General features: G+C 38.1%; 1 protein-coding gene across 2 annotated transcripts in view; it reads right to left on the bottom strand.

Moving 5' to 3' along the window:
- Positions 1–24963, bottom strand: part of JAM2 (junctional adhesion molecule 2) — a 33463-nt gene extending 8500 nt beyond the window's left edge. The window contains exons 1-3 of one of the 2 annotated variants that reach the window (XM_062597983.1): positions 24588–24963; positions 4477–4542; positions 762–875 (exon numbers count right to left, since the gene is read on the bottom strand). In XM_062597983.1, coding sequence (XP_062453967.1) covers positions 762–875; positions 4477–4542; positions 24588–24642 — 235 coding nt within the window. In that variant the 5' untranslated portion in view covers positions 24643–24963. Of the gene's footprint in view, positions 1–761; positions 876–4476; positions 4543–21584; positions 21659–24587 lie in introns of those variants that run through there. The other variant, XM_062597991.1, reaches the window with a different exon arrangement.
- Between the last annotated feature and the right edge of the window lie 2276 nt (positions 24964–27239).

Below are 27239 nucleotides of genomic sequence, written 5' to 3'. Positions count from 1 at the left end.
GATGGATTTAGCAAAGATATAGTCATCAGACTTTTTGCAAAAAAGAAATGAGATTCTGTTCAGTCTATAGCTTTTTGTGAAATTATTGGTACATATAGAACCAGGAGTTCTACTTGCTATACAGGAATAAAACAAGTCTATCGGCAAAACCAGCACGTCTTGCTAGCTCTACAAACTAACAAGTAGTTTTAGCTATATTTTACTTCTCAAGCTTCATCTATTGTGTAGAAGGTACTGGAGACCCATATTTTCCTCAATACATAAAGCTGAAGTAAGTCATTTTAAGAACATATAAACAGTAATTCTACTTCTAAAAAGAATACAAGTAATTTAAAATATACTTCTGAATTTATATTTTATGTATAAAAAAATTGCTGCATTATTCATTTCTAAGCCTCCAGCTCCACAGGATCCTTCAGAAATCTCTTCATAGGATAGAAGTGCAAAACTTGCACTAGTTTGGGAGATTTGTATTTTCATGCAATTTAATTTTTGGAAAACTTTAAAGAACATGCAGTGCTGTTTTTTTTAGCCTCAAGTTTTATTATATTTAACTTCATTTAAAAGGTAATTAACCACGGAGGATTAAAAAAAAAAAATTGTGGGAAGGCATTCTTTTCCCTCAAAGGACAGCTGTTCAGTCGTAAGAGTCAAAAGTATTCTCACTCACTTATACTCTCAATCTTATTCCCCTAGAAGGGGCCAAGATTTATATCAGAGATGACACATTAAGCCATTAGCGTAAGTTTGCAATACTGCACCTGTAAATTCACCATTGTAATAAACAAACGAGACTCCCCGAGACTGGATTTTCTTCCATTCTATTCTTAGACTCATCTCTTTTGAAAATTTGTGCTTGCAGCTAAGAATAGCCTCTAGGAAAAAGAGCAAAAGAGAAATCAGGATTTTCAGTACTGTGTTTACTACACATTCAGGCTCCATGAAGTTAATTATCCTTCTTCCAAAGGACTTGAACAATCAGCAATAGCCAAATCCACTTCTCAAAGTGACATCATCAGACCTTCTCCAGATTTACACAAATGCGGTGGGGAACAGAACTTACTTGTGTTCCCATTCTTCAGTGGCCTTTGGATCAAACTTCAGGTGTTGGGGATTAGACATTCACAGGTTGGTTGAGCAGAGATACCATCCTACTACCATTGTTTTATATTTAACTATTTTTGTCAGTTAGCAGACCACAATTTAAAGAAGAATCTGATTTTGTTCTTGTCAATATTTTGTGAATTACTATTCTGAATTTAGTAGCAATAGTTTGACTAATCTAAAACTTAATTGTATCAATACAATGGGTTAAATGTTCCCCAAAGTAATTTAAGTATTTAGTTATAATTTCATATTGGCTACCCCTTATTTTTCTTCAGTTCTTAAATAAAAAAGGTTCATATAATTGTTAACTTTCTTTGTTCACTCAGCTTTCCCTGACTTACGTAGAGTGGGCATCACCAATCAAATTTCACACAGAGGCTAAGCTCTCAAGAGAGAGTTACTGGTTTTTTACTAATGTTGCAGTAACTGGGTGGGGAACAGACTTGTACTGCTAATGAAAAAGGGGTAACACTGGGAACTTGGCTGTTCTTTCCCCCCATCCCACAGCAAGGCATCAGCATATGCAACTGGTAATATGTAGCTCAAACTCTAGCTGTGATCTACGATCAAGCCCATAAATTTTATAAGGGAGATGAAGAAGAGGGAGGGAAGACATCACATACTGTATGGGTGAGTTATTGAGACACAAACCCGAGGCTTCAGTAGTTCTGCTGCCTGTAGAACAGCGTGATGGAAAATAGAGTTATTTATTGCAAAAAAATAAATTAAGTCAAGGTATTAAGAGTGAGAGTTGTTGGGAGACAATCAGAGGAATGAATCCAGCCACATATCTGACTGGCTTTGAATCCCTCCATTCATGAAGTAAGGCTTACTATTGCCCAGAAACATATGTGTGAGAGCATCTATATATTGAAGCATGTCTATATATTGAAGCATACTTCTCCTCACTGTCAGTCATCTTTTCTTTAGACTAGGAAGAAGTGCTCCTAATATAGTTAAAGCACTAGACCCTCTTATATGCAAGAAGATAGTAGAACAGGTTATGCAAGTGACAACACTAATGACACATCCATTAGTATCTTAGGGTTTTTAATAATTTTCAGGACAAAGTACAGTAACAGGGGCAAGACCAAATGGCAACAGAGTATGGGTCACCAAGAGACAAAAAGAAGTGTGAGAGTGGTCAGAGCCCCAAATTCTCACAGCAGAATAGAGGTGAAGTAGGAAAGCAGCCTTTTTTTTACTGTAAACCTGGAGTAATGGATTAATATAACATGACTGAAAACAGAAATAATTTCTATGATTTGGATTTGTTTTATTTTTCCAAACAGGGTGAAAGAAAGCAGTTCAATATTGGGCTTGCTACCTTTAGACTCTCCACATAACATAGAGTATCATTGATCAAAGATCTTTTCATTTTTCATGATATCTGTCTAGTTTTCAGGAGACAATATCCACTCAATCTACATCAACCTGCACCCTCATTTCCAGTCTCAGCAAACAAGACTGAAAGGTGACTAAAAGCTACCAGCAGGTCTGCCCATTCACCCTTTGAGTCTGATTTTCTGGGTCTGTTCGGTTGAGAAACAAAAGGCTTTAAAGGGACCAGACCAGTAACCTTGGTGATGTTTTATACAGAAGAAATGTCCAGACTTGAAAGAAAAGTCATGAGGCAGGAGGGTGTTCTCTGCCAAAAACATGTTACACGCACACACAGGCTGCTTTGCAAAACATGCTGTGCATTCAGGAAACCCAAGGTTCCTGACTTCAGGTTGAGTGGATGGGTGGAGGCTTCCTGAATCTTAAGATTTGCTAAAGTTTCCTTTCCATTTTGTTTTTGTATCCTTTTAACAAAGAAAAACCATCATTCAATTTCAGCTTGCATTTGCTGCTGGCTCTGTGACAGTTGGCCAAACTCATGAGCTAGTCTATATTAGTTAACACAGACATGGTTCAGTTGAAGTGTTCTCAGCTTAGCAGATCACTTCTGTCTTCAATGAACTGTCTCTTTCTTGCATGCCACATTTTTTCATTTCAGAAAAAGCTAGTATTGATGCCACTCCCATTAACTTTATCCAGAGAGAAGGAACAGATTGGAAGGAGTGCACTCAGAACAGAGACAACATAATTTACAGTTCCCCTCTCCTCACTGAGTCTGTTAATAAGAGGAAAAGCTGAAGCATTTTCCAGAGCAGGGTTATTTGATTTTCATTAAGGTATACTCAGAAGAGGCTGTGCATCAGCACAGGCTCTACCAGGCCTGGAAAAAACAGTACATCACACCTGTAATTATTTTTCCATGAATGCTCAAGAAAACTCTAGGACCTCTGGGATCTTGGAAAGGTCTGGACAATGTTTACTTTGAATTTACATCTGATCTGGAGGTTATCGTTTGGTTAGCGCTGCTCTAGAGTAACAGGAGTTAAAGAAAAGAAAAATGCATTTCAGGTCAGCTGCATTTTCTTGGGTAGCTGAGTCTATCCTTCAGCTTCTAGCATTCCTGCAAGTGCTGTTACATAAAAAAAAACAGAAGGCACGTTAAATTAGTCTCACTATCATACAAACAATAGAAATTAATAAAATACTTAAAGTATAATAGAGGTATATATTGTACACTACGGAATCTAATCAAGCTTTAATATTACCTGAAGAAATTCTCTCTCCTCTTACCTGCTCTCAGCTCTACAGATATTCTTTTCCTTACCCGAAAGTGACAAGAATACTTTACAGGAGCCCACCTGACAGCTTCAAAGGCCATCACAATATTTCATATTGCCTTGAAGAGATGAGGAGACCCTAGAGTTCAGCAAGCAGTTCCAAATTCCCATCTCTCTCCGTTCAAACCAAATACAAGGGAAATAAACAAACCTTGCACACTCACGTACTACTAGGATCTCTTTCTCACCCATTCAGCAAACATCAAGAGATTTTCCTCCCTGCCCTCCTTGAGTCCTCTAGCCCAATTATGAGAAGTCATGTGTGACTTATATGACTTACACATGTATTAAAAATAGTCACTAAATTATAGTTACTGTCAATGGTTGATTTACAGTTGTTCCCTCTTTATACTCTCACTTCTCTGTCATATAATATAATTAATGCTTCTCTTTTCTAACAGTTCCTAACATTTTAGGTGGAAGGAAACCAGACAAAAGTTACAGAGTGGGCTGTCAAGACTGACAGACACAGAATCAGAAAATAGTTGGCGTTGGAAGATACCTCTGGGATCATCTAGTCCAGCCACGGGTCAAGTAATAGAAAACAGAGACAAGACTAGGATTACATGAAGAGCCAAAGGAAAGAATAAAGCAGGAATGAGGAATACAACCTTAATGTCTGCACTGCTTCTGTTTGCATAGTTTGCATGTATTATGTATATATTTAAGCATAGTGATGTCCATACTGTACCTTTAAACTCTTCTGCTTTTACGTTTTTGTTATCCGTTTCAATGGAAATTCCAGTCACTTTATGATCTGCAAGGGGAGACACAAAAAAAGGCCACAATTCAGCAATGAACACTATCACTGTCATAGGTACTCAGCAATAATAACTAGTATTTTCAAGCCTTCTTTCCACAGGACAGAATAGATGCTGTCTACCAGAGACAGCACTGGACTGAAAGTCAGAACAACGTGACTGGCCATGTGGGTGGCCTTGAACAATTCATCTTCTCCTCTCTATGCCTTGGAACATGTTAAAAACTTGTAAAAGAGAAATATTACATGTGACAAGTTCTATATACATAGTAGGTACTGTTTTATAATTGGACAATGTCTCAATCTACTGGTTTTTATTTTCCATTGTATTCATATTGCAAGGCAGGCATGTTTACTGAAGAATATCATACTTCTGCTACAGTATTTGGAGTATGTGCTGTAATTGGCAGTTACCTCAAACTCTTGTCTATATACAAAGAATGAAAATACTAATCAACATTTCTATAGTGTTATAATCAAATAGAAAAAAAACTATTCCTTCTTGGATTTCTCCTATGTCTAGAATACTGAAATTCCAGAGAAAATGAGAAATAATCACGAGCTCTACATCAATCTACACCAGGCTACCTTCTTTCCCCATGGCATTTCACTATACATACTCTGCTTTCATGTAAGGACTCCACTGTGCTTTCCTTCATGACTTATTAGGATTGCTGCTATGTCTGTAACATTTATCCTTACCATTACAATAATGGGCCACCACTTTATCAAGTGGTTAACACTTTGCTTAAGGACAGCTAAAAAAGCAACTGTCTTTGCACTGTACAGATGTATGCACTTTTTTTTTTTTTTTTTCCCAAAAGCTTCTCAAGTTCCAGGGGGTCTTTACCAGTTCTGAAGACACCGTGGACATTGTCCTCATGGTCTGTTCCCTCTGTCCACATCAGCCAAATGAACAATTGATACCGCAGTGATCAATGAGAGTCCCCCCAATCAACAATATTTAGAAAGACAGCTTGTTGAAAGACAGTTTAATTTTCTTTAAACTGATAGAAACTAACCTTGCTTTACTGCAAAAGAGGCCATTTAATCTAATCCAATTTTACCTTTCATGCACGCAGATCTCCTTTTTTCATTCTCACAGAAGTAGTTTCTCTTTCCTCTACCGAATGGGGGAAAGTTGCAAAAAAAAAATCTAACAGATATGCATGTAGTCTTGATCTGAAGATATGCAGAGATTTTTTTTTTTTTTTAAAAAGAGCCCTTCTGCTTCTTAATATTTTGTTTTGATAGTTGATTACTTCTGTTAAAGGATGTACCCCACTTATCACTTGAGTGAGTCTTCTGTCTTTCAGCTACAGGTTCTTAAAGCGCTGAGCTATTTTCTCTATATGAGGATATCAACAAGTCATCTCCTTACTCTGCAGAAAACTAAGATCATTCTGTGTCATTCAAGTCACTGCAGAGGGAATTCTCCAACCAAACAGTTCTTGTGGCACTTCCATCTATATTTTTTAATAGCATCCTTAAAAAAAAAAAGAAAAAAAGAAAGAAAAGAAAAAGAGAGAGAGAGAGATACCTGCATGATCTACAGCACTCCAACTGTGGTCCTATCAGTACCTTTAACTATTGCTCCACAGCTTACAGAAGCCATGATCATGTTAGCTAAGTCCCCAACACTGTAGCAAAAGTTCAGTTGCTCATTCACATTCACTCCATCCTACATTCTTGTTCAGAGCTACTGCTTTCTAGATTATCTCCTTGCTCGACACCCTTACCTCCCACTCCTACTCCCCACCGAAACCCAAGTGTATGGCCAACCTTTCTGGCTTCTAAAAGAGTATGGCTTCATATCCGGCAACTTTAAGTGAAATTTCCCATGTGCATGTTATCAAAAGATCCAAATTCAAGTATGCATTTACCCTGTTGTCTTTACCATGCTTAAATCATACTGTCACCTTTGTGTCACCAAAAGATAACTTCAGCAGATATTTTTAGTATGGAGGGAAATACGAATTAAAGATGACAATTCAAGCAATGCTATTTATGTTCCCCGAGAATACTGAAATAAAAAAAATATTTCCATTTCACATAATGCTTTGGGATTTATTTTCCGTTCTATAGACAAGACAGATTGCTTTGTGGGGTTTTCTGTTTGCTTGTTTTTTTAAAAAGAAAAATCTGCTAACACCAGAAGAGGGAACACCCCCCTCCAGCACTTCCAAATGGATTAGTTATTCCCACTGTACATACAAAGCCAATCTCTGTTTTTATCCAAGTTTCCCTAAGCTTGCTTTCAGGTTTTATTCTAGACTTTTTTCCTTTTAATCTATTAAGTCCTATTTAGATTAATGGGAAGAAAATAGCCTTTTACTTTTACTTGAATCATGCTGTTTTGGGAACAATAACAAACATTGTGTATTGGTATGCAGGATGTATTTTTAACCACTGAAATAATATCTTCCTTCACATTTTCATGATGAGGGTTAGGAAAGCATTTTTCTTCCTGAGTTTTTGACAGTGGCTAATACTTGTTTTTATTTAGGTAGGATGCACTTGTTTTTAGGACTCAAGTGTGTGGGTAAAGCCACTAGTAAGTTATTGAAGCATCAAGCTTCTCTCTAACTGGACAACAAACAGCTCAAACATCTGCAACTCACAGACATATTACATATACTTTTCCACAAACCAGAAATGTCTCCTGCTCTTTAATACAGAGGTCATGCAGCTTACTGCTTTGTCCTAAGTGTTCATAATCTCAAACCAGCAATAAGAAATCATGTTATACATCCTCTGGGGCAGGATCATGGTACTTCTGATTATGGAAGGTCCCATGAAATAACTTTTTATACTTTGTATCTGAAGCTTGCAGTTGCACCAAGTCTACAGGTATCCCTGTGCATCATGGCAACTAAAGAATGCCTGAAGAGCTTAGCATACAATGTACTAAATACAAATCATACCAGAAAAATTCAGACTCAGCATACATACAATCCCCTAGCACACACACACAAATCACACATACATGCTTCCCTTCAAGAAATAGAAGAGTCTGAACAGTAACTTAAGGCGGTGCAGAGACAGCTGATAGATTTAAAACCATTAAATATCTGATCAAGCAGAAAGACAAAAGAACTCTTTAAAGCTAGAAAGCCTCTTCTTTAAAACACCCTTTTAGAAATGCCTCTGCTGACTCTTCATGTTCCAAGACATAAGCTTTGGCTTTTAATTCACCATATAAAGTGCAGCAATGAATAGATGACATGTTACCCTACTCTTTTTTGTTCATCAAATGCTTTTATATGCAGACTGAAGAAGCCTACTCTTACATAGCAGTAACTTTATCTGTTTTGAAGTTTGCCCAAGAAGTATACACTCTATCTATCTGAAAATCACTAATGTAGCCGTGAACTGATACTAGGTGGCCTGAGCAATCATAAGGAAAAGCACATTAGTCAAATCAAAGGAAACAGTGGTGCCTGCAGGAAGTTGCATGAGAACAGAATCCAAACAAAGTTGCAAATAGAAGAGAAAAAGCAGGCTCCTTGGATTTGCTTTGCCAAGTTCTAAACATCAGGTGGTTTAGAACAAAGCTTAACAAAGGACCTCAGAGGACAGTGTAAGTTTAGGAAACCGATGTCCCAAGAACAAAGTGAGAATGCAGACAGTTCTCTTACCTAAGTCCCTGAAAGCAAATAGAAAACCAGACACCTGATTGCTGCTAGCATCCTTCAGACATAACCCAGGGTAAGTCATCGTGGACCCACCTAGATGCCGGTATGAAATTCTCAGCTATGTAAACACCTACCATTAGGTACTCAAACAATACCTAGAGCCTTGCCACAGTTAAATTGGCCAAAAACTCGTTTCTGTTTTGACTCTCCTGTTGCCATATTTTTTCATAAGAGAAGCATCCCATAGATGACAAACAGTATCAGATAAACTGGGGTGAGGAGTCAGGGGGAGGGGAAGGAGCTATCTAGCTTTGGACAGAATTGGTTGTGAATCATACTCACGGAAGACTAACTCCCATTTGCCTTGATAGTTCAAGCTATGGTCATAGGTTACCACCCTGCTCGCAGCAGGGCTGGCATGCTAGACTACGTTCCTCCAACAGTTATCAACAAGGAGCCACAATTCAAACCCACCACTCTTGCCAGCCTCGTTCCTAACAGCAGTTGGAGTACACAGGGAGACTTCATCTGTTACTTCTGCTTTGCTAATGCTAACCTCCAGCAGAAATGTTGGAGAGTGATCAGGGATACTAACAACCTCCCTTACCACCAGAGTCCTTAGTTGATGTCAAGTTGTTAACTTGAGCACCAAAATGTAGCATGAAATAACTGTTCCTGAGTGACAACAGTATTATTAAGTAAAAACAATATGAACACAGCATTAAGACTCCAAACTTTAGACAAGAACTAAAGAAGTTATCACACATCGTGAGAAAACCAGCTCAACTTCTGCCTTTCACTTATTTTGAATTACAGTCTTAAAGACTAATATTAGAACAGGATGCTGCTTTGGGCAGAGCTTATCTGATTGATTAAAAAAATAAAAAAGGCATACCTTCAGCCACAGAAAACAAATAACAGTAGTTGAAGGGGGGACTGTAGTCAGAATAAAGACTTTGCTCTAACTTAGATTTGAAAAACAAGTTTGCATTTTAACAGGCTTTGGGTGACTGCACTGAGCATGTAACGCGAGAGAGAAGCCTCATTTTCTGTCTGGCAACTTAGAAAGGGCATAAAACAGGAAAAGAACTTAAGGAAGGGATGTCTGAGAAGCTCTTTATATGATAGCTTTCAGCAGCATTTTGGTAATGTTTTAGAAATTGCCAGACTTAAACACAGCATGTTTTAGTCATTCAGACACTGGAGTTGCTGGAACTCTCAGATGGTGGTAATACATGCAGTTGCTGATAGCATTTAACTTACTATACTGTGAAATACATTGTAAGAGTTTAAACTGGTTAACTAGGACATTGCCCTGGCAGATATTTTTATTAAGAAAGGATGCTTACGTGTACATGGTCTAGAAAGCCTACCATACCTATACATCAGTGGTAAACGCAACGCTCCTCTAGTAGCCTGAAAGAATTATATTAACTAGAAATTTAAGGTTTTAGACCTTTAATTGTAAGGAAAATTGTTCTACAACATGAACAGATGCAGTTCTGGTTTACCAGTACTGCAAAGAAGCAACTTTAGTTAACTGTCTGCTGCTAGTGTTTCAAACTGCAAAATTAATTTACAGCTTGTTGTTTAAATAGTACTAATAGTACTAATAGTGCTAGAAATGCAGTATATTGGTCTTGATTCTTAGGAATGATAAAGCACAGCCAAAGAAACTTTCAGATATTCAGAAATGGCAAAGAACAAGAGGGGGAGGGGGAACAACACCCTCCCTAGAAGAGTAACAGAGCCTAACTCCCATGTTGTAGGCAATTTGTCAATTATTTCATGAAAAGCTTGGCAGTGCAACTCAGCTTGCGCACATAGATGTTCGATACCTTCCCCTGCCCTCCTTTATCACAAGTCCTCACTTAACTCCTGACAAACTTCTTATTCACAGAGAAATTGACTACTTTTTTGGCGTGCGGAGGGAGGGAAGAAAAAAAACGGGGCTAAATTCAATATTTCGTTTTATTTCTCTCCTGTAAGACTAGGTATTACAAAACTAAAAATTCCAGCTCTACAGCTGGGAAATCCCCCCCCCTCAACCCTAAGACATTTTTCCTCCTTGCACCCCATGCTGACAGTCACGCACAATGGAGTAACCCCTCACTCTGTTCTCCTGAACAAAGCTATGAATTTGAAGCTGGTAACAAGCACAGCATTCAGACGGTAGGGTCATTAAAAATACAATATACACACACAGTAAATGTCTTGCTCAGCAAGTCATTACTCTGTTCACCTTCTTTTATTAAGAGATCTCAAATTAAAAGCAAAGGCTGTAAAATTTGAAACATTTGCCTACAGATACCCAAGCGAGACAAAGCAGTCAAGTTTTAGGATAACGTGTCTGTAGGATGTCTGTCACAACAAAGCAAGGTGTCACCCCAACACTGTACTTTAGAGTAGCTTATCACAACAGAAAACATGACAAAAGTAGTAAGCTGCTTGAGAAGAAAACTTAGGCTGAAGTGGCAAAGAAGAGTTAAGTGGTAGAACTGGTGAAGTTCAAACAGTTTTTCTTGCGTTCAGTACTTACTATATATCCAGAGGTCTAAAACGTCATTCAAAAAACGTACTGCATTATTTAGATGCCTCATAATGATAAAAACAATTCTTCATGCTCATCTGTTAAAGACAGTAGGTTTTTAAATCAGTTTTAAAAACTGCATGCCTTCATAATGGCAGGCATGTAAAAACAAAAACAAAACAAACCAACCTTCCGCCCCCAAACCCACGGCACTGAGAAATGGATTTTCATCCATCATGGTGTTACTTAAACAGAGGAGAAGTAGTTTTGCCAGAGAATGACTAAAAATAGGTATTCTAGCTGTGTTTAAAATCTGGTACTGGATGATCTGAGAAGCTCTCAATCCTGCAGGGGAAAAAAAAGTATTTTTTGATAAAAGCTTCAACTACAGAGGAAACTGACTACCAAAAAAAGAAGTTTTCATTTATTATGTCAATTTAAGAATAGTTTAATATCAGCTTTGTGTGTGCTCTTTAGTACAGCCTGTAAGGCTATCGCATCATCTCATGTTGTTCTCATTTTTACTTTCAAAGTAGTTTTTGCTCAATTTGAAGTTGAAGAATATAAGAAACTATATAAAGTTATCAGCAGCAGTCTTAAGAAGAATTTAAGATTATGTTAAAGATCCATTTTAGAGCATAGCCTGAAGGACAGTTGGCCCTGGGAACACAACACTATAAATGCTGGCAGAGGAGAAAATAGGGAATAAAAATAAATAGCATGAGACAAAAAAGGAAGAAATTATTTAGGTCAGCCTTTCCAAGGAAATGGAACACCAGAGCAAATGAATTTCAGATAAATAAAACTGCCACCTGAGTGCTTTCAGCAGTCCCAACACTGAAAGATTGCTGCATGAAATGATGTGAGAAATTCCAAAAATCTAATATATATAATTTATGGAATAGGTATTTTGTAAGTGTTTTGCAAACATTTCAAAATGTAAAATTCTTCTCCCTTCAAAGTTTTTTTCCCCTTCTCTTTTCTACCTACACAGAAAAGAAAGGAACAGCCTGAATTCACAGTTTTACAAAGGCTCGGTATGTGATGCAGACTTCTGGAGCTTTCTGGATTGTCCATCTGTTGGGAGATGTTATTAAGCAAATAAATATTTATATTTTTCACTTTTACAAGACTCAAGACTCTGCTACTCTTCCTGTCTCCATAGCAATGCAAAGGTAGCTGCTGAGAATGGGGGGTGGAGTTTTAAACCAGTGAGGCTCTTACAAAAAAAAGCCTATTTTCCGGCACTCTCCCAATTCTGCTTAACATTGGTTTCTATAGTAACTCAGCAGCAGTGCAAAGAAAGCTTGTAAATGCAATGAAAGCCTGTAGTTACTTCAACTGTTGCTTATTTTAAGCTGTATCAGGATCCTGAAGTCTTGTGTCTAGTATCACCATGTTTCAAAAGACCATCTAGAATACGCTGGGGAGAAGAGAGCTCTCTTGTGATTGCTATCCTACTCACCTCATATCAAACACTCTATCAGAGATTTGAAGAAACAGATTTTCACTGTGTTAAAATTTCTGCAAAATACTCGTCCATGCAAATATCTGAATAAAATATCTTAGCACGATTATGAAATTTATAAAATAAAGCTAGCCTCCCCTGTGCAAATTGACATGTTCTACTTAACACGTCAGTCGACAGTGGCACATCAACTACAGTTTACAGTTAGTTTACATCAACTGTAAATCAACCCTGAAACATAAAAAAATATATATTAAAAAACCCCACACATACAAGACAACAAAAATTCTGGCCCACAATTCAAGAAAAAAGTTTCATGTTAAACTTCCAAAACCTGAATAACCCTTAAATGACTATTGCTGAAACTGCTGAACAATATGAGAAGGGCAAATACTTTCTAAAAGTTAGGTCATTTATGTGTCTACATACACAAACATTATATACACGTATAAGTCAGAACACAGGTTTAGTTTACTTTCCAACGTGCCATGCAATCTTAGTTACAGTTCCATTTAAAACTGCAGCTTTGGCCTGTGCAATAAAGTCATTTCACAGAATCACAGAATGGGTAAGGTTGGAAGGGACCTCTGGAGATCATCTAGTCCAATCCTCCTGCACAAGAAGGGTCACCTACAGCATGTTAGACAGGGTTGTATCCAGGCGGGTTTTGAATATCTCCAGAGAAGGAGACTCCACACCATCTCTGGGCAACCTGGTCCAGTGCTCCGTCACTCTCACAGGAAAGAAATTCCTCCTCATATTTAGGCGGAACTTCCTATGATTCAGGTTGTGCCCATTTCCTCCAGTCTTTTCACATGGCACCACTGAAAACAGTCAGCCAGCCAGCCATTCCATCATAGAAGGCTGTCAGATTGGTAAAGCAGGATTTCCCCTTGGTGAATCCATGCTGACTACCCCTGACCACCTTCTTTTCCTCTATACGCTTGGAGATGACATCCAGAATGAGCTATTCTATCACCTTTCCAGGGATGGAGGTGAGGCTGACCAGCCTATAGTTGCCTGGGTCCTCCTTCTTGCCCTTTTTGGAGACTGGAGTGACAATGGCTTTCTTAAAGCCTTTAAGCTCCCTTATTGTAGGATTGGTTTCCAAATGCTAGGAAAAACATCAAGCCTCTACAATTTCACCTCACTATAAGCAAACGCTTTGTTCTAATCAAGAAACACCCCTTCAACAGTCAATACCACTCACTTAAGTCAGAAATGCACTTCCCATGCACCCCCAGTCTATTCTCAACTTTATGGCAGTTTTTCCCCAGCAGATCTTTTCAGCCCCTTTTTGATATAAGCATTTCTACACAACATTTTCACTGCAGTGAATGAATATGCAAAGGATAATCTCTGGCTTCTGAAGGTGTATGAGTACGTAATTAACCAGGAATGATCACTGCAAACAGATTCCAACTAGCGGACAGGCTAGCTAATTAGACCAGCTACCCTCAAGTGTATCATTTACATATAAAGGTAATAATCAAAATTAGGTCAACATTGTCAGCTGATGTTCCCCACTGAAGGAGATGATCCATCTGTAACTTGATTTTGTTCTCTCTGAAGCAAATACTGACCTAAAATCTACTTCTATGCTAATATGACTAAGATCTAAGAATAACTCTTTGGGGTGAGTTCTTAGGAAGGCTTTGCACAAGCTTCCTTCCATTCAATTTCTGCTGACTTGACTTCATTCTAGGGAGTGTTCAACTTAAGGAGGGGGGAGGTGGTGGGAAATAATCAGCTAGAGACTTGTGCAATGATTGTGAATTTGAGATTTTTGAGAAGACACTTCCAATAACTAGGGAAAATGTCTGGTCTACTTGACTTCCCACTTCATTTGATCCATGGGACTGCATCCGGTAAGAGATAATCAGCACTGAAGTTAATATATTTTTTTCCCCTCCAAACTAGAGACCAAATTCTTTGCTAATATGAACTGGGAACAAGACGACCACAGCACTTCTGGCCTAGAGAATCTGGTGAATCCTTCCTAATCAGCCGCACATAGTTTGCCAAATTAGCTCATCCCATTTTCATTCACACATTATCCCTTCCACTGCCAAGTTTGCTCAGGAGCTGCTTCTGGCAGGAGGAGACAGACAGTCATGTTTGATGGCTATTATCTTCAATCAGTATTACGGTTTACAATGAACGTGTATCAGCAGCTTTAATTCTATTGGCCTTTTCTAAGCAATTCAGTTCTTCACTATTAAATTTTATAGAAGCACCTTCTGACATATTTGAACAAGACTGAAGCCACTCCTTCAATTCAATTAAGACTGTTAAGTATCAAAAGCAGCTGGAACAAACAGATGTTTTACATGCTGAAAGGAGAAGAGTGACCTGAAGAAATCCTCTGGAAGCTAAAGCCAGGAACAATAGGTCACAATATAATAGGTGCCAATTTTTCCTTAAAGGAGGTGGGGGAAGGAAGCTAAAATCATCATCACATTAAAAGTCACACACAAGCAAAACAACATATGGGTATTCAGATTAGAAAATACTTGGAAGAACAACACTGGAAAGTTACACAGGAAACAGGAATAAATAGAGTAACTCTGTGCTTTATTTTTTAATCAAGCATAAATGTCAAATCTATGATCTTCACGGATGTGTTAGGAACCATATCCTCAAGCGTATCTGGGTAAGGCTAGCTAACAAACAGCTCTGTTTCTCTGCTTCAGAGGAAGGAAAAGCTCAGTAAGTGAGCTAATACTCACAACTCACTGGTTTGCTCCGACATGTAATAGGCCTGGATGGTCTTGTCAGCAGATAACTCAAACTAAGAAAGTATTAGCTATTTCACTTTCACAAAAATAAAGCGAGGAAAAAATGCTGCCTGGAGCATTATCTTATCAAGTACAAGTGAGTGCTTAAAAGCCTAGTGGTTAGAACTGCTGTATCTGGAATACTCTACAGATCACATAAGATACAATCCTATCAAAAACAACTATTAAATTTCTAAGATGATGGTTAGAGTCAATAGATCAGTATATTTCATGAAACCATGACTCCATAAAATTACAGGGTTTTATATGCAGCATCAAGCTGCAGGATTGCAGCCTTACCTAAACAGCAGCACGATGCAGTAGATATTTTTTTTCTGTTTTTCAGGTGATTAACCCCACCTCCAAACTGAAGAGGTTTAAATTACTTATTATATACATGTTAGACATACTATTTAAAATGGTATGCATGCAAATAGGGTTCCTAGGACTCAAGTCTGTACATTTTTGCATACAAACTACACAGCTTAATTGATCTTATCTCTAGTTATAATTTGTCCTTTTCACATTTTAAATACCCTTCTAAACTTTCGACTGGTGGGAACGATTCAGGTTCAAAGTTACCTGTTTGTTGTGTACATTATGACGTAGATAAGTCCAGTTAAATATACATTCAGAAAAAAAAAGTATCAAATTAATGAAGTTATTGTTTGATTAGACACATCTGTGTACTATGGGTTTTGCATAGCATCTACCTTGAGCTGAAGGGGTAAAAACAAAATGTTCTGTTTATATTCATGTAACATTAGCTAATTCAGTTTCAACAGAAAAGCAATTTCCTCCTTTCTCCCTCACTAATTTGTTAAATGTGCCAGAATCAGATACAGCATTACTTCAGTAACTAACAGAAGCTCTATCCCCTACCCATCCTATTCTACTTACATCATAATTACTCTTTTGTTTTTTGGGTCGGTGGGGGGGAGGGAGGCATACGTGAATGTATGCAATAAATTGTTAAAAGTGCTAATAAGATCCAAATTCAACTTTGATCCCCACCTCCTGGATGAAACTAACAAGAGTTGTGTTTGGAGTTCATCAAACACTAAGCTGATGATGAATACTGATATACTCACAGTTGTCCAAAATAAAATGTAAAAAAATGTTTTTAAAGGACATTGTTATACCGGTATTAAGCTCAATTATTTTAACAGTAGACAAAATAGTTGCGTTAGAGTTCTATGACATTTTTACCTGGAAATACAAGCTTTTGGGGACTTTTTTGGTTAAAGACTAGCTTAAAATAGTAAGAAACGTAGACCACCATATAGCTTTGATGTTCCCTAGAAACATTAAAATTGCTTTAACTTGAGCAAAATGTTCTGCACCTGTTGATGCAATTGTATACACAAGAACTGGCCATTCTGCCTCTTCCTTTTTTGCTTTCCTATTTCTTAAAAACTTTGCATAAACTTTTTTTAAAAGGGCTGAAATGCCTAAAGAGACATCTGTTCATTCTTCTCTCCTGGAATTAACGCATTCTCCCAACAGTTATTTGTTACAAAGCTACTGCATATTGCTTTTTGACAACCGGGCAAAACCTCTGCAGCAATGTGTTCCCTCCTTTCTCTCCACAAAAAAAGGTGCTAAAGGTTTGGATACAGCTGGAAGGAGAAAAGCAACTATGTTTTCTTAAAGACTTGAGGACTCAGGTAAAGATAAGATCAAAACATTAATGAAAGAAGAAATGAGTAAAATATGCAGAGAAATGTGAAGAGTGAAGCCAAAACTGGTTTTTAGCAATGTCTCTTAGTATGCCAGATTCCCTGTCCATAAACAGCTTTCTCAGACAACTTTTATCCTCTGGAACATTATTTACTAAAAGGCTCCAAAGATAAGTGATATAAGTACAGTTAAATATACATTCAACATTCTGGAAGTCCCCCTGTGCCATCATTTCAGTAATGCTTAAATTGAACACGTAAAAAGAAAACAATTGTGTTTACTTTTTATGCTTAATACATTTCAGAAAACTTCTGTATCAACATGTGTTGTTGTAATTAAGTGATGTCCAGGATGTGGATCTTATTTAGAAAAGAATAAAATAAAAATGAAAAAAATCATTTCACTTATAAACAGAATTATGTCAAGGCTTCTTACAGAGCAAGGCAAGCAGCAAAACTGTACACTAACTCGGTCATAATAGCTGCTTCTCAATGTCTAAGCCTACTACCACTATGTTATGCATCAGCTTACTTTTCTCTGCCTCCTCCCCTAGGCACCAACTTTGATGTTTCCAGTGAATCTGAGATACCTGGATTTGTTTGCTTTACTAGTCACTCCAGTACTACAGTAAAAGCATCTTAAAAATCTTATGAACCCTTATTACCACCTTCCTGTTCTAAACTCTTCTCCCTCCTTTTATATTTTCAAATGCTGAATTGCTCTACTCCAACATTGAAATACTGATTTCATTTCAGGACCCTCACAAAAGATTATCACATTCAAGTGCATCAGAAAGTCCTATTACACATGGGAGGATCCCTATGTTGGTCAACAGAAGGCAACAGTAGCATTGCAAGATAGAAAAACACTCAAATACTGACCAAAACAAATACATTTTACTTTTAAAAGATTATTACTAATAGAAATGTTTAGACTGTGCAGAAAAGGCCTTTATTCTCTGAGGAGACTTGATACTTTTTCATTTGAATGACAATAACTATTTTTATTGTATTTTATGGGAACATGTGGGAAAAGATACCTCTTCGTCTCTTCCAAAAGACCCCTGTGATAGGAGTTCTCTCTAGAAGAGAAGTAAACAAACAAACAGAAAAACCCAGCAACAGAGGATACATTTATCAGCTATGCTTGTTTCTAAACAGTGTTAAGCAGGTATCAGCGATGTCTTATTTTGGTATTCTATTACTTTTGCTTTAGAGATAATCCTCCTCTGTTTAACTCCTCCTATTGGTTAGGTGATGCAAACATGTACAACAAAGTAAGGTAGTTGATGTGCACTATAAGCCATTCTGTGGTTATGACTTAAGTCTCAAGCAAAGAAATACCTGCATTGCAATCAGTCAGTCTTCCAGGCCTTTATCTAACAGAACTTACTGAAGCATTCTCAAATCTTGACTTATCGTAACATATTTTAATTGGCAAGACATTATGTTGATATTTGTTTAATTGAGTAGTATCCAGTCTTCAGTCATGTCACATATATTACACAGAAGCATATATTTTTGTCTAGACTTAATTTGTACAGCCTTACACACCTTTTGTATAGCATAGTTCAGTTGACTTGCATTTTAAGCAGAAGTTCAGATCAGACTCTCAAGCATGCTGAACACTTTAACACCAGTCAATCGTAATTTTCAAAGCTTTGTAGCGTGAGGCTTAGAACAGTACAGTTGAATCAACTAACTAATATCCTGAACTTTTGCATGTTGAGCCAGAGCAACACATGCTCCCAGCCAGCGATGCTTACACAGACACAGGTCTTGGGCATACTGAAGCCCATACTTGGAGCCTGTTTCTAACCCCAGCCATCCTACACTCTCAGAAAGATTTCTCTGTTTTTACCTGGGAAGCAATATACCCAAATACAGATGCATGGATTTTCAACATCAGATACTTGTGACAGCCTGCTCCCATCCCATTTGTAAGAGTGTTCACCAGGAACAGTTTGAACAGCTATCGAGTTTGCAAAGCCTGAAATCATAGTCAGCCAATCTGAAGCAAGTGGGCATAAAACAAAAGCCATAAGCAGGTAGCCATGATTTTCTAAGAGATAATTTCTCATCTTTGTGGTTGACTAGCTTAGAGATGGAGACTGGGAAAAGGGGCAGGGAGGAGAGCGGGAACAAGCCTAGCAGTCAGATTGCGAAGAAGCAAGAAAATAGCAAAGGAATTAGAACAGAAGAGCTAGCCATAACATGAACCTAAACATATCTTCACATTCTACAGATAATGATTCCAGATGATGCATCAGTTATGAACCATGGCTGCCTAGTGATAGGTACAATCTGTACATTAGAGTGGCAAATTGCTGTCTAACTCACGTAACATCTATTTACACTCTTGATTTCTGTGTGCTGGTTACTCATATGTTCATGACAATCATAAACACTTTTTTTCAATCTAACAACCCAGCTCTAGTCAACAGAAACAACTGCTTACTATTCCACCTCCAAGTATTTCTCCCAATTCATACTGGTTACTGATTTTCTGCACTTTGAAATACAGTACATAATTCAAATAGGAAACCAAAAGGATTAATCTGAGCAAGAGTCACTTCTGGAGAATGCATGTTCCATCATCAGCTCCAACATCGTGCTAGTAGTTTGCAAGCAGCAAATATAGGTACTATTGTTAATATTACTTGGCACCAAAACAACCCTACATAATACATCACTTTCCCTCCAGACTATAATACATTTTGCTTCCCTTTTTGCTTTGAACTGTCTTGAGTGCATGCTCAACTCTTTAGAAATTAATGCAAATAACAACTATGTAAATGTACCTAATGAAATTTGACACCCGTATGCACTATTCTTTCCAGGTAAAATCTGACAATTTCTTACTTTTTTAAAACAATCAAGATCAAGTTTTTGCTATTATAAGTTTGAGATTTCCATCCTGCACTTACTGAAAACTACTAAGTTTCGATCTGTTAAAAACTAAGCATTCAGAAAGTCTTCTTACTAGATTTTCCTATCATGCTTTCCTCTGCAAATGACCTTTGAGAGAAACTGGATGTCTGCCTTAATTCTTGTTAACTAGGTTGTGTTACAGGCTTACTAGTGGATCAAAAACTATAGCTGTTTCATTACTTGATGCTCAGAAATGGTTATCTTCCCCTTCTTTCCTTTCCAGAATCTCTCCACCCTCCAGAGTATATGTTAGAAATTGCAAGTCAATTGGACCACATAATCAGCTGCTAAACTTACTTACCTTCTGCCTGTTACAAGAAATCATATATAAACACTCAGATGCTCAGTGATATCCTATAAGCACAAGTGACATTACTCATTAGAACCCTCAGGAAAAAAAGTAGCTTTGGAAACACGGGTGAGGGCAGGCAGGCCTAAGCACTGGCAATCATTCAAACACTGCTTCTGCTTCACTTTCTCATTCTTTGTCAATCATACTCATTTCCCTAAACTCTAATATTTACATGAAAGAAATGAATGAATCATTTATCTTGATTACAAGCCACCATGATATTTACCTTGAGCTTCCTGTGGTGGAATTAAAACACAGTATTATACAACACTGTGAGGAAGATGTGACAGACTTTTCTGCAGAAGTGTTTGGTTAAGACTAATAGTTCTTTGAGAAGTACTCAGGATGTAAAAGGACATGCCAATAAGTAAAAGCTTAAGAAACTGTCTTAATTTTACAGGTGGAGTTTGGGGGAGGTTCCCCCACCTTTCTGGAAAAGCAAAACGAACTAGCAGTAGAAAATTACTGGTAAATTCAGTAAATTCAATTTAATTCAGGTAAATGTAGCCTTCAGTTCCTGCATAAGATTTTCTTAGTTTCCTTTAACCATTCACCCCATTGTAAATTGGCCACCAAACCAAAAAGAAAGAAGTTGCAATCCACCCACTTTCCCAAATATATGCAATAGCTCCACAAAGTTATCACAGTGCGGAAAAAAAAAAGAAAAAAAAAAAAGCAGTAAGATAGTCCATCACAGATGTATCCATCACAGACATACATCCACAGGGACCCTAACCTAAACAATTTTTGTTTGTTTGTTTGTTTGAAGTCATCTTGTAATTTCACAGGAACCTGAATTTAGTCATTTCATATCACCCTGGAAATAGTCTGCAATGATAAATAAAAATATCTATCTCATGTTTCAATTGTTTTATTACACAAAACTATTTACATAACATTTCTCCCATATCTTCCTTTATATAAATTTTTGCATTGCACTCATCTCTGGCTTTGTTAACGGAATTATGACACTAAGCTTTAGTTATTCAAGATGAAGTATTCCTAAAATGGATTGCTAATTTTAAGGAACTGATTACAAGCATAATTTACTTTTTTCAGAAAACTTTTAGACAAAGAAAGCTTTAGAGTATTGATGGAATCAGTAAGTAGGTCATAAGATAAACAAACTGTTTAATCCCAATTTCAGAACTAAATTATTAGCAGTTCCTGTGCCCCAAACCCACTGACAACCCAAACCCACTCTCTGTATCTAGCGAGGAAGGCTTGCTCAATGCTACTACAGAAGATTATTTGTGTGTATACCACCATCTTTAGTGAAGAAATAACACTATGATTTATCTCATGTAAAGTTGTACAAAAACAGTATTTTTATACTGTTTATATAATAACATTCTCCTCTACTTAAAAAAAAAAAAAAAAAAAAAAAAAACTCATTCATTCCGAACAGTCCTCTTGTATGACAAACAACATCTGAGAAGTAACTACTGAGAGGACCCTTTGAGGGCACCATACATAAAAGACCCTTCCCTAGCTCACTTCTTTTGAAACTGTATTGCACATATATTTTTCCCTAGTAACATTTGGGGTTAGCCAATGGATTCAACTAAATTTGGTAGCTTGAAGCCACAAAAGATGACAATCCCACAAGTTTTGTTAAACCAGTCAACTGAAAAGAAGCCAAAGTTCAAGTACTCGCAAGTTCTTACCTAATCATTTGCGAATGTCATCAGCCAATTTCCGCAGCAGAACCTGGCAGCTCGCATGTTGCTGCCATAACAGTCTGTAGTAGGAAATATAGGTATCATGCAAGAAATATTGAAAAACAAACAAACAAACAAAACCCTTAGTATGATTCTTTTAAATAGCCAACCAGAAGACGTCATCAAGACTCAATTGGATCTGCTAATCACAATGCTAGTTTTAATTCTCATTATTAATGCCAGATGCCCTACGGTTGTATGGCTAGATGTCTTATGATATAAACAAAGAATTGTTACAACATTAAAAGCAAAAAACAGAAACTCAGAAGCCAACAAACAGCAAAATCAGGTCCTCCTCTTGCATACTTCCACTTTAAATAGAAGAAAGTAATGGGGAATTGTGATTTTCTAGATGTGACAGTACATGTCCTGCCTCCTTTATGCAGAAAACAGGGAGGGCAATCAATCACCCACAGGTACTGTGCGGCCAGTAACCTGAACTAACGATGCCACAAGGTGAGCCAGAGGCCAGCTCTCTATCTACTCACTGCTTGGTAAGTAAAGGAGAGGGACAAAGCCTGTGCCACAGAATAAAATAGCCTCTGATGGGGTACTTTCATAAGCAGAGATGCTTTTCAACTAATATGCCTGGATTTAAGGGAAATAGCGTGGCTGGTTCAAATGCCATGAAGGCCATGAATCCTAATAGACATCCCAATAAGCTGACAGACAAAACTTCCTCTAATCCGAAGATCTGACCAACAGGGTAGAATTGCAAAGACTGAAAGAGCAGTAAGCTAGTAGGGAGCAGCATGTCTCCCTTCTAAAAACAGAACTTACTTCTCTCAGAAGTCACACCTAGAAGCTTCACAAAAGGGTCAGTTCATCATTATGTACCTCCACAGGTATCTACTACTATTAGCAAGAATAATTTCTGTGGATTTTCTAACTGTCTTACAAACAGAGCTCGTGAGTCATACTCTGTAAGATTGTTTAAAACCTACATAGGTAATATCAGTTTAGGAAGCTCAAACAGACTGTGAATATATGATTGAAGATCTCAAAAAATCCCTTACTTCCTTCTAAATTAAAGATGAAAGAAAAACCTTAACACAGAAAAAAATCCACTATTTCTGTGGATCATTAGTATCTCCCTTAACAGGTGCTCACTGAAAAGCAATCCAAATCTTGTTTACCTCACCACCACACTTGACAATGCTGACTTGCTAAGACCACCTTAAACAGATTTTTGGCAACTAAAATTTCCAGCAGTTCTCTACACCCTAATGCTCCTGTTCTTCAGGTATCAACCACTTCTTTCTCTTCCTCATTAGTTTCTGCCCATTCCCACTAGTTCTATAAGTAGCCTGTTGGACCCACATAAGAGACTCCTCAGCCCATACAACTTGGATGCTTATTATAGTCATATTCTTGCTAATGAATTGCTATGAATGAATACTGTAGCCACAAGAGCAGCAGCAGAATCACAAATGTCCTCTTTACCTGGATTTCTTCAGGCTCACCTAAACAATCAGCATCCACACACCCACCTACAATCCCTGTCCTCATGCCACAATTTCTCAGCACCACCTTGCCAGTAAACTGAGCTGTCCTTATCTGTTGTTTCCTGAGATTAGAGACAGGAAGAGTAAAAAAAAAAAATGGGAAACTGCCAAAAATTTAGGAACCAGACTTTGATCCACTGCATTGTCTCTAGACCATCTTCTGTCATCTCCACACAGGTCAAAACCAGCATTTCCAACAAACACACCTAACCAGATAGCTTAGCAGCCTGAACACACCAAAATCTGTCACGAAAACCAGAGCAGCGTCATCTGTTCGGATGTATTCATGCAATTAACAACAAATAAAGAGATCAAAGCACATCAGCTCATGACTTTTTTTCCGATTTCTGCTACGAAGGAGAAAAAGTCTGCACTGGTCACCCATCTAATAAACCAACATCTCCATAAAGGCTTGTAGGAAAAGAGGGGAAAAAACACAATAAAACTAACAAAATATATGTCCCTTCCAGTCTCTTCTCTCAGCAGTCTTTCTTTCTATGCAGCGAAGGTATTTCCACACACCCAGAAGTTTCTGTTACATGAGGAGAAATGAAAATTAAGCTGTAGAAGTACCCAGCATCAGCACCATCCCACATCCGCAATAAACAGTAGGTACCCTTCCTAGTTTGGTCCCAGTTGGCCACTGCTCATTAAGCAAGGCTATGCTACTTAGTTCATTTCAAAGCATTATTTCCAAACACAGCCTTCTTCCTAAAATACCAGCAAGACACAAGAAATATCCAATATACTACAACAGGAGCACAGCAAAACATGATCTGCAAGTGACAGTCTTACCACACGATTGACACTATTAACACTCTATACTAATTCACTGCTACTTCACAGAAACGTTTGTTCTCCCCCCCCCCCCTTATTTTCATGTGCTTTCTGAGAGGAGCAGTTTTGCCAATTTATTTTACCATTTTTCCCCTCCAGTTTGCTTTTTAATGAGTTACGCAGAGCCGTAAAACTATTGGAAACATGAGTCTGTGCTGCAGCTGCACCATCCAACGCTGGCAACAGAAAACATGCTCCTGTCACTTGCTTCTTTATATTGCAAAAGCCACCAAACACGCGAGCTATGCAACTCGCATCCCAAAGTTTGCATCCCTACAGAAAGCCACGAGCTTGCTCTAGAACAGGCCCTGCTTGAACAGGTTACATCTGAGTGAAAACAAACAAACAAAAAAAAAAAAAAAACCCAAAACAAACAAACCAAAAAAAAAAAAAAAAAAAAAAAAAAGACGCATGGAAATAAATCAGCGCCGAGCCCCCTCCTTTCCACCCCTCCTCCTCCGGTCGCCCTGAGGGAAGAAGCGTTTGTTTCTTGTTTCGTATCCGCAGGCGCGATTTGGCTCTCGCCCTTGGGATGATGGAGGAAAAAACACACACACACACACACACAGTATGGATAGTCCCCGGGGCAGAGACGCGGGCAACTTACAGCAGAGGACCCCCAAGTAACTGAGAAGGAGCAGGCAGAGGCTGCAGCTCGCCATCTTCCCGGCAACAGCTGCTTTCCTGAGGCGGGAGCGGCGGACAAGCGCGGGGCGACGCCGGGAGCGGCCCGGCGGGGGCGGCCCGGGGGCCCCGCCTCGCCCCTGCCCCCCGGCCGTTGGGCGCGCGCCGCGGCGCCGTTAACGGTCCGCTGGCGGCGCGCGGAGGGGTCGCCGCGGGCAGGGGCCCCCTCGCCCTGGTCTTCCCGCTGCTCGAGCCGCTGCCTTGTCCCGGCGCGGTTCTCGCGGAGCCTCACGCGCGTCGGCAGCCGCAAACTTTTTACGGCGGCGGCTGCGGGAGCAGCGACGATACAGCTGGCGGCAGAATTTCGCTTTAGTTCGCCGTCTGCCCCTCCTTGAAGCATGATGCAGGCAAATGGAGATGCAGCAGCAGACGGCAGCCTTGGCTTCGGCTCCTGGCACGATCCGGCTCATCTGTCCTCCCCCTGTGACCAATAAAACGCCCTCAAACGCTCCCAAGCTTTTATCATACGAAGTTCTTCATTTTTTAAAAAATTGTTTCAGTGAAATTTCTTGCAAAAGAGTAAGCTTTAGCTTTGATTACAAAAAGCTCAAACTTCTTAAAGGAGAGGATCATCATCGCTGTTTGTACCAAACACACACACGGGGAAGACAAATATAAAGAGAGGTAGAAAAGCAAGTATCACAGTATCACAAGGTAGCTCTTCCAAGCTACAGGCTTCAGAGTCATAGGGAGTCCTTGGACATGTACAGCTAGCTTGGACAAAGTACTGTGTATTAAAGGAACAGCCTTACACCAGTAGAAGACAGAGTACAATAGTGACCTCCAATGTCTTTCTCACTATTAGTTTATGCTAGTTTAGGAAATCCTGGATTAAATGCACAAGAGGTCTAATGGCCTTTTATGAGTCAAGGAAAGTACTCCTCGTGAAGGTTAACAGTGCATATTAGTAGTTTCTAATCACATCTTTAAAATGTATTACAGTTGATGTAATATGCTTTCATAACAAGAAAAGTATTATAAGTATTTTCTTGATAATCACTGAAGCAAAGCTGGCTATATTTTCAGTGTTTGGCAAAATGAGGAGAGTTTATTTGTAAATGAAATGTAATGGAGAATAAAGAAGCAGAATGCCATGAAACTCTTGACATCAAAATCTTGTTAGCTTTTTTTCACATGCAAAAGTTTATATAGAATACAAGCAGTATTTCTGCAAAAAAGAATTGTGCTAAAGTATAATGGTAGCACATATTTAATAAAATCAGGACTATTGCCTAGATAACATAGTAGTTTTGTATTTTGTGTGGTCCAGCACATCATAACTTTAAGTATATAGGAAGATTCATTGATTTCTGTAGGATTACTTTCATGTTTAAAGCCACACAGCGGTACAAACACTGTGTTGCTATAAAATTTAAATACATGGGAGGAGCCAGGTGGAAAGTGTATAGAGGTGGGAATGATAAGGAATGGCAGTACTGAATTAAATTAAGGGATAATTCACAGGATGACTACCAAAGCCCATATAATGGCAAAGAACAGACAGAGAGAATTAAGGGACTACTCACAAGCAGAAGATAGCCCTTTAGACAATGAGATGAAGTTTAGGTACAGTAGTCTTTCCACTACAGTAGATACTCAGCTTTAATTGCCCAGATACGTAGATAGGTACATAGCTTCAACTGAGATTTCTTTTACATGACTCCTGTACCAACTGAGATTTCTTTTACATGACTCCTGTTCCACAGTAAATCCATTTAAATTCATTGGATTTATGTAAGCATGAGGTCAGAGTAAAATTGCTTGTTCACTGTTCTGTTTTGCTGGGAGGTAAAGCAAGGATCTAGTGTACAAGGTTGGCTCTCCAGCTTTCTATTACCCATTTCACAGTACTTTCAGTTTCTTTCCATTCCACTTTTCTATTTCAGCAAAGACTACATCACAGCTTCTCTGACTGCTTTATACAATTGCAGGAAACAATAGGAATTAAATATGAATATTTTAAATGTAATTACAGAAATACTGGAAAAGCAGTTGTAATGCATGTAGTTTATTTAATGTGTATACATTTTCTACATTTACTTTGTTGAACAATAGTATTCTGAAAGATATTGTAAATACTTTGTTAGAAGAGTACAAGATTGCTATCCTTATGCTTTTACATTAATGTTTTTAATTTAGAAGTAGTAAAAATAATTTATTTAAAACAGCACATAGAGACCAACATAAAAGAACTTTTCTGTTCAAAATACTCAGTTTAACAGTTACTCCAGATGGGCTATCTACAGAGACTCCTTTTTAGAATAATAAAAATAGTCTATAATTATCATCTGCACACAAAATGCAGATCAAGAATAGCTATCTTATTCTGTAATAACTATTCTAGTCAAGTTCTTTCCATAGAAAAGCTTTTCAGGATTGTGTGGAAGTACAACAGGATTTCAAGACTTAGCTGCTTCTTAATGTCAGTAATTCAGAAGCCAAAAGACTACACTGATTTCATTAGATAATATTTTAAATAAATCTACAATTCACATTTAATTATTTAACCTTTTAATGAGAATCTCTGAGGAGACAGAACTGAGGAGTGCTGAAGACAATCATCTGCTGTAACATT

Source organism: Rhea pennata, chromosome 1 (genome assembly GCF_028389875.1).
Source record: "Rhea pennata isolate bPtePen1 chromosome 1, bPtePen1.pri, whole genome shotgun sequence".
NCBI classification, from domain to species: domain Eukaryota; kingdom Metazoa; phylum Chordata; class Aves; order Rheiformes; family Rheidae; genus Rhea; species Rhea pennata.
The sequence above is the reverse complement of the archived record's forward strand: the minus strand, read 5'-3'. Positions and strand labels throughout refer to the sequence as shown.